This window comes from Chrysemys picta, chromosome 13 (assembly GCF_011386835.1).
Source record: "Chrysemys picta bellii isolate R12L10 chromosome 13, ASM1138683v2, whole genome shotgun sequence".
Taxonomy (NCBI): Eukaryota; Metazoa; Chordata; order Testudines; family Emydidae; genus Chrysemys; species Chrysemys picta.
Window position 1 is genome coordinate 25,918,644 of NC_088803.1, and position 9,108 is coordinate 25,927,751.

The 9,108-nt window shown below is 45.8% G+C and overlaps 1 protein-coding gene across 1 annotated transcript in view; it reads right to left on the reverse strand.

Moving 5' to 3' along the window:
* The window catches only part of TRPC4AP (transient receptor potential cation channel subfamily C member 4 associated protein), a 76,130-nt gene extending 69,996 nt beyond the window's left edge, over window positions 1-6,134 (reverse strand). The window contains exon 1 of the mRNA XM_042854972.2: window positions 5,962-6,134. Within this exon, the coding sequence (XP_042710906.2) occupies window positions 5,962-6,093 (132 nt within the window). The 5' untranslated portion in view covers window positions 6,094-6,134. The remainder of the gene's footprint in view (window positions 1-5,961) is intronic.
* Window positions 6,135-9,108: the final 2,974 nt, after the last annotated feature.

Here is a 9,108-nt window from a genome sequence, read left to right on the forward strand (position 1 = left end):
GCTCCCCAAAGAGTCAGCAAACAAGCAAGTACTCCATAGTCTGCACGTCACTGCACTCATATATATTCGTGTCATTAGAGTAGCCGTATTTGATCATATTAGTCTTTGATCTGCCTGTTTGCATGCACAGGTAATTCAGGCATCACCACGTTGACAAGACTGTATCGGCCCCTCCAGGAATGTCCTCCTAGGGTTCCAGATCTATTTCAGTACATCCAACTGTGTGTAGTCTTTCATTCCATAATCACAGTCATGCCTTGCCAGCTGGCATATCCAAAGGCACCACACTGGCTATAAAACTCTTTTGTGATTTAAGGCATTTGATTGCTCCTGTGTGACCATATAATGGATACCTTGGATCTTCCATTTGCCGTGATCTTTTCCTTTGGCTTGCTATCCTCCTCCTGATATCAGGTAGTGCAATGCCAGCCAGTACCGGTTATCCTTTGGTGTTGGCTTTAGACATCCTGTTATTCCATGACAACTGTCATTCAGAACACGGTCTAATTCCTTAGCATGGATGGATCATTCCCACACTAGACATGCATACTCTGCTATGGATTAGCACAAGGCAACAGCAGTGGTTCACAAAGTATCTGGATTGGCGCCTCACTTTGAGGTGACCAACTTTTGGGGGATGTTGTTACAGGCACTTTGAAACTGACTAAAGTTTTCCCTTTTTACTCACTTTTATGCACACTAAGTAATAGTATAAGAATACTAACATCCAGCCCTTATTTCATAGCACTTCTAGAGCATGGTATAGCCATCAGGCATACTCTCCCTTCTGCCATACATAAGCACATCCCCAGGCTTCCTATGCCCACAATCCTGAAGAGGCAGCAATCTACCAACAGCAACTGTACTGGGGCCCAGCCAGGTCTTTTAACCACCAGGAAGAGCAGCCTGAAGAAGAAGCTGTCAGAGGCCTCAGGCTACAGCCAAGAAAGACTACAAGGGAGTCGCAGCTGCTACTCAGTCTGTAGCCTGATCCCTCCCTTTTGCATGAACTTGTGTGAGGCGGTTGATTTGCAACAGTAATTGTGCTTTTTGAGTGGGTGCTGTGGATGTGAAGAAAACTTCCCTTTTTTAAAGGGCCAATACTTGAACGGGATTGAAAAGACTGTTTAGAAGAAAAAAATCTTAGGTGATGCTGGGGGAGAGGGGAGAAGAGATTTGTAGAGTGTTGATAATATGTAGTGGTGAGATCCATATGTATATTTTTAAGGAATTAAACATTTTCTTTTGGGTGAGGGATTTGATAAGTGGATAAGAATGGCACGGTCAGTTTGGAGACTTTATTCCCAGTAGCAGCTGATCATACGGAATGGATAGAGGATAGACTCCTTTTGAACCTCATTCCAACTGTTTCAGCTAGACCTTGGCAGTCCTGCAGGGTTTGAGACCAATTTGATAGCCTTCTCTCAGAGATTGCTGATGGAACATAAATGTATTGACAACGGACTACTGTGAATGACCGGGTTGGACTTTACAATGACATTGTTTCCATCATTATTGAGAGAGGCCCCTAGGCAACCTCTCTCCTGGTTTCACCCACACATTACACCACTGTTTACAGTGGATTTGCACCAGATGAAGGAAGAGGAGAGCCTGTTAGAACACTGATAGGGGAGTCATGTTTTAAGTTTGATCAATTGCAACAAAATGTTCCAGGTGTTATGCCATGACTGTACAGAAGGCAAATAAAGGTCAATTGGCAGATGCTATGGTGGAGGAAAAGATGCATACAGTGGAACTGTTCTGATGGGTTGATAAATTATCTGGGTTCCTTTACTTTGTTAGCACCCACTTTTTCTTGCTGTGAGGAATTTTTTACTTGAGGAAAATTTGTTTCAAACTGAGGCAAGACTTGAGAAGACAAACAGGGTCTATTCTGTTTGAGTTTCTGGCACTACTTTGCTCTATGTCTCTATTATAGGACCTTACTAATGCAGCACAGTGGATTGACCTAGTCTCTTACTGGTGATTAGTGCCTGCCCGCATGAGGGCTAACTGGCTGAATCTCAATCCAGATAAGATAGAGATAATGTCAGTAGATTTGAGAAGTAGCCAGGAAGAACTGGAAGGAATTAGATCAGCACTCTTGCTGAGATAATGTGACAACCATTTGTTATAGGATGTCCATAGTTCAGGGGTCTGGCAAGACGCAAACTGCTGCTAGATATTCAGATGCCAGCTGCAGCCGGACAAGCTTTTCCATCTGTTCCTGGTAAGACTAGAATGACTGTACCTTCAGATGCAGATCTTGCAACATTTATCTGTGCCTCTGTCATTTTTAGACTAGGCCTCTATATTGTTTCTTATGGGGGGCTGGATCTTGAGATTGCCCAGAAACTGAAGCTAGTGCTGAATACAGGAATCCATTTACTAATTAGAGCTTCATGTTGAGAGCAAATATGAGATGCTCAAGGAGGGTTACTGACTGCCTCTCAGTGTCTAGATGGAATTGGAGGTGTTGGTTTTGGCCTATATAGCTCTACATGGTTTAGGTAACCAGGTCCTGAGAGACTGCCTATCCCCTTGCTGTACTGCCTCACCCACAGTCAGTGGAGGCAGTTGACATTGAGCTTCTCTGCTATGAACGGGAAAGAATGTCCCCTGTGCCATTATCCTTGGCTTTAAAATTCATCTCTGCCCTTGGGTTACCAGAGCCCAGCTCAGTTAGCCTTCCATATACCTGCAAAGCCAACCATTTATCTCAGGCATCTAGGAGTGGAGGAGTTGAGGCTCTGGGGAGGGGAGGGAAGGATAGTTGAGAAGCCTGCTCAGATGAGGGCTTAAAGAACTAAATGAATTTGTCTATTGGGAAATATTTGTAATACTTTGATAACGTGGAATTTTAACTGATTAAAAGACACCTAAAGATTGTTTTTATAAGCAGTAAATAAGTGTCCAAACAAGCAGAACAGGAGTCACACCCAACTGCTTTACACATGGACTTCCCACAGAGACAGAGAAACTCAGGCTAAACACAGATAGTATATTAAAACAGTGATTCTCCCCTCCCTCTGCCCCGTTTGGTGAACTCAAGTGTTTGGTGAAGTCTTTCACACAATAAATGAAAAACCATGAGTTTAAAAGAGCCTCAATAACATTTGCCACAATACAAAAGAAATACATGCCAGGTTATGAGATTATGACACTTGCTTGACTATCTCCCAGTTCCAGCAAGTATACACAGGCATTTAACACTGCACCACTAAAATTATTTTTTAATGCCATAGTTAAGTTCTAATCCTGTGCCAGTTATACAGTTCATAACCTGTCAGGCAATTAAATTGCTCCCTCAATCCAAGTAATTTAATTAAGTGTTCTTGTGGCACTTAAGCACTGGGAGCTCTCAGCCTTCAGCTTTAAGCCTCTCAATGCAGCCAAGTCATGCTGAAAGCATTTTAGAAAGTGAGTTTTATAAAAGGAGTGATGCAGCTAGCAGAAAGGTTCTGACCAAGTATTGTGGGTAATCGCACAGGTCTAGTCTCACACACACACATTTAATACAAGCATTGACAACAAAAAATGCACTAACGCGGTCATCTGCACTTCTCAGCTACGTGCAGAGAGAGGGGCTAAAGTGAAGGTGTACAGATATCTAAAGTGACAGAACACCTTGCTGTACATTCTTTTATTACATGCACACCTGATCATTTACTTAAATCTGTATAACATGAGATTAGCTGTGGTGAACACAGCACAAGACAGGACTCAGACCGTGAATGTATTACAGATATGAAACCATCTGTGGAAATAAAAACTCACTTTAAAGAAGCCATGTCAAAGTTAAATTAATACGTTAACAAAATATAAAGAAAAGCAAAAACTGGTGAAAAGTCATTTTGCTCAGATTGGACAATATCCTGGACAGGCCAAAAGTGCTTAAACACAAATACTCATTTCCACTGAAGTTATCTCTTGTCCCAATCCCCTCCAATCCAGCAAAAGAGAAATAGCAAAAAAGTTAAGTGTAGAGGACATGTCTCATTAACCAAGGCTCAGTCAAAATGGTGAACTTTTTTTTGCTGGTATTTCTACTTTGGGGGAAGAGGAGGAGGAGGAGGAAGGGCAGGCTTGCCAGAATAGTATAAACAAGTTCTCAGTCTGCAAAGTCCATATAATTCTTCATATTTTCCTCCAAAATAAATGCTACTTTCTTTATATTAATAGCAGCTCGCAGCCCAGCACCCATGCACTGCTTTCCAAAACAGAACACACAGAGTAAGCAAAGAACCAGTCAAGAAACAGACTTCGTTCTCAATAGTCCATGAGACCAACAGTGATTTCAAAGTGTCAAGATCAGTGTTATTTTAACATAACACACAAACGGGCCTCCTACTCAATAGGTGCAGAACCAGAGTTCTTCTCAGAACTAAAGTCAACAGGTCATGTGTGCCAACTGAATCAATAATGCGCTTAACATATTAAATCAAAATTCCATGCAGGGCTTCATTTCTCTTCAGAACAGAGAGCTACCCATCCCCACCTCCAATCAAAATGCAGAACAGCATTTCTATGTTGTGGGAAAATTTGCCCTTCTCCTCCAGTTCTTTTACACAAATACCCTGGTGGCAGGGAAAGGGAAAGCAAGTCACAAAAAATAAGTTCATTCCCCTCACTACAGGTGATGCTGAGGTTTGTAGTGCTGCTGGCTTGCAATGCTAGATGGACCCAGAAAGCAGACAGGGGAAAAAACCTAGTCCCTGGAAGGCCAAAGAACTAATTAGAAAAATGGTTGAGAGTTTGGGGGCACTGAGGGTCGCTTCTTCAGTTGCTGCCACCAAATAAGAGCTCAGCTACAGTTTTCACAAAAACAACGAGGCATCCAGTGGCACCTTAAAGACCAACATATTTATTTGGGCATAAGCTTTTGAGAGTTGAAAAACCCACTTCTTCAGATGTATGGAGATGCAGATGTCGCCATGCCTCTGAAGAAATGGGTTTTTTAGCCACAAAAGCTTATACTCAAATAAATATGTTAGTCTTTAAGGTGCCACTGGACTCCTCGTTTTTGTTGATAAAGACTAACACAGCTACCCTTCTGATATTAGTTACAGTTTTGCTGCTCAGCACTTTTGACTTTTCCTCTAGTTTCCACCACTAGAACCACTAGAGCAGCTGTGGTAAGGCCCTCCAGACAACCTATATGCTGAAGATATACACTGCTGTGGTAGCCATGCTGGTCCCAGCATATTAGAGAGACAAGGTGGGGCAGATATTTTTTATTTGATCAACTTCTGTTGGTGAGACACAAGCTTTCAAGCTTCCACAGAGCTCTTCTTTACCCACCTTATCTCTCTATACGCTGAAGAGTCCAGCAAAGAGGGAACCAGAGGCCTCCCAGCCAGGCAAGAGTCTTCCAAGTGGGCAGATGTAAAGTACCCAGGAGAGAATTTAAAAACCTACAGTCCTGGCGATGGTGAATTTGAATCCTGCATCCAGCAGGAGAATCAGAGACCTTCACTTCTGCTGCACAGAAAACCGGGGAGCAAAACCAAGTCTCCTCCCAGCCCAGGCTAGATTTTGCGATCTCCACCTTCACAGAAGGTGCGAAGGCTCGAGGCCAAACAGAGGAGCCAGCCAAGGCCAGAGCCATGACCCCGAGCTGGGAGCGGGAGAAGGAAGCGTCGGTGCCGTGCCGAGCGGCTGCTCCGGAACAGGCCTCCAAGGCTGGCCCTTGCGCCAGGCCAGGGACAGGGAACTGGGGAAGCTCGAGGCAGGAGGGCTCGGCTGGTTCCCGCCCCGGACCGCACGAGCTGGGCGAGCCCACAGCCCCTCTGACAGGTCTCCAGCGCCGGGCCTGCCCCTCTGCCCGAGGCGGTTCCCCCCGGCCTGCCCCTGGTGCTGACTCTCCGCCGCCACCCAGCCCGACTGGGCCCGCCCCGTGCGGGGACCCGCGGCCTCCTCAGCCCGCCAGCGCGGCCCCCCGCCCGACCCGGCCCGCAGTACCTGCGCCCCCCGGGTCAGGCCCCGGCCGCTCAGCTGCCCGTGCCGGAGCTGGGCCAGGATGTTGGCCGCCCCCCTGCGGGCTCCGCGCCGGCCGCCCCCGCCGGGCCCCGGACCCCCCGCCGCCGCCGCCATGGCCGCTCCTGCCGCTCGGCCTCGGATCGGACGGAGACAAACAGGAAGAAGCGCCCCCCCCTCCTCCAGCGCTTTGTACGGAGCGGCGCAGGGGCCTCCCCACAGCGCCACCCGCCGGGCCCCGGCCGCACTGCCGGGCCGGGAGGAGCAAGAGGCAGCGCCTGCCCGCCCGGGGGCCGCTGGGAAACCTAGTCCCGACCATGGGATGGGACATGGAGCGCGTGCGCACTAGCACCGTCTAGCGCTAACGTGTGCTCGGATGCGCAGGGGGTCTCTTTCCAGACTCCAGCCGAGAGCTGTAAAGAGCACGGTACAGGGCAACTCACAATGCCACCCTCACTGCAACACCCAGCACTAAAATACTACCCTCACTGTAACGCACACCACTCTCACTGCAACACTCAACACCACAACACAACCCTCACTGTAACACCACACCACCCTCACTGCAACACCCAACACTGCAACATAATCCTCACTGCAACCCCGCTCTCACTGTAACACCACAACACCACCCTTACTGCAACACCCAACACTGCAACATAATCCTCACTGCAACCCCGCTCTCACTGTAACACCACAACACCACCCTCACTGCAACACCCAACATCACAACACAACCCTTACTGCAACACTGCAACACAACCCAAACCACACTGCAACACAGCACACAACACTGTAAGTCACTACAGAGTACTGCAGCACAACACCCCACAAATCGTTCTGCAATATAGTGCACAACACAACAGAATGCCACAAAACACACAACTCAGACTGCTGCACAGAACACTGCATAATTGCAAAACATAAACACTACAAAACAGTAAAATACATTGCAACACAGCATAACCACACTGCAACACAGCACATAAAACTGCAGTACAGCACAAAACTGCTACACAGGGCACAACGTGTCATAGCACATTCTTGCACACCACAAAACCACCACACAACACAGTAACCCACATCACGATCCTGGGCGGAGTGTTTTTCGGGACAAAAGTCCCATTGTAGTGTGTATGCTCTTGCTGTTTTGTCGCCCAAAGGCAGTTTGGGGCGACAAAACTTGCCAGTGTAGACAAGCCCAGAACTAGAAGATCAGGGGATGCTACAGGTCAAGTCTACAATACAGCAGTAGAGTTATGTGGTGGCCCAATATTGGACTAGCAGAAGGTACTGAAGGTCAGGACTGAGGTGCATCATCAGAGCTGGGTGTGGAGTGGGACGGGTCGTGACTGGAGTAACAGACAATACAGTTAAGCAGTGTGGAATGGCTGAAGCTTTACCCTGCACCTAACTACTCTGTACTATGCTGCAATATGCTATAAACATGGCTATCAAACCTCAGCTATCCTGGCCAGCAAATTAACTCAATTAATTAAACTGCTATTTCTGTTCAGCTTTATATTTAAATACGTGAATGCAGTATTATAGGTGGAATTTGCAGCAATGCCTCGAGTTGCCTGACTCTTGCCATTATAAGAACCTGTTTTCAGTTGCTTATAACGTTGCCACGCTTCAACTATCCAGGCTGAAATTTTCCATACTGGGTGTCTGCCTCAGGCTGAACTTTTCTGGAAAGTTTCAGCTAAAATAGTTCAGCCATTTCTCAGAACGAGTTTGAAGGAAAAATACATTGTTTTGCCCACATAAAAAAATTCTTACAGCCATTTCATCGAGAAGCTCGAGAGTTTCCGTGCTTTGAGGCAGAAACCTGAAATTTGGCAGGGTGGGGAGATCATCCTGGGGCGTTCCCAGGAAAATTGCTCAAATTTGATCAAGTTATAAAGCTTTGAAAAAAAATCTTAGTTTGCACATGCTCAGTAAAGACTTGATAGAATTTGGCATTTAAATTCTCTGAAGAGTCCGTCAGCACTGAGCAGGCTTCAACCTGGGGTTGCAGGAGCTGACCAGGACCCTCTAGTTGCACCTTCTGAGAGGCAGGAGTCCTTTGGAAAAAATAATTTGTGATCATGTAATTAACGACTATCATAATGAATACATACACCCAAAGAGGCCAACTTAAGGTTGCCCAAGGAACCTTAATTCTGGCAACCTTGAGTGCTTGACTTTGCAACCTTAACTTTCTTTTAACGTAGTGTTTTTGTATGTAATTACTCATATGAAGCATCCATTATGTTTCTTTCTTGAATAGAACTGGGTCAAATGTTCCAAAAACAGTGTTCACAAACATTTGTTCCAATTCTGAACGGCTATTTGGTGCCATCTTGCGTCATGCCTTTCATTAATTGGTATTTGCCCGCATTTGCACAACTGGGGTTTGTTCACATGAGCATTTGGGAAACAGTTGTCCTTTGTGCATTTACATGATCCCAGAGATTCACTACACCTCTACCACGATATAACGTGACCCGATATAACACGAATTCGGATATAACGCAGTAAAGCAGCGCTCCAGGGGGACGAGGCTGCACGCTCCGGCGGACCAAAGCAAGTTCGATATAATACGGTTTCACCTATAACGCAGTAAGATTTTTTGGATCCCAAGGACAGCATTATATCGGGGTAGAGGTGTATTTGCTATTCTTTATTTTTCTGTTTTAAAAGTTTCAGCTCTTGTATTGAGGAGTAGAAACAAAACCACGTGACTTAGTTTACCAGTGATCCACCACACATACAGATACTAGTAGAAGTGATCATTTTACAGCTATCCCACTGGCTGAAAATTGTTCAGCCCAACCTGTTTGATAAATACTTGTGAATAACCCAATGGATTCACAAAGAGCAAATTGCGCTTTCAGATGATCTGCTGACAGATACACAAAGGTTAAATTCATCAGCTAATTAATTCCTAGTGAATAACTAGGCGGGCACTATTCCTGAAGTTTACTATGTTCTCCTTACACTGACACTTTCTGGAAACTGTTATAGGGATATTCACAACATCTTAAATAAACCAGAGCAGATAGTGCAGGTGATATCAGTGGCCTGTAAGTCATTACAATTTTAGTTACGCTACTTCTCCACTAGTCCTCTTAGCTTAATTAATATGTC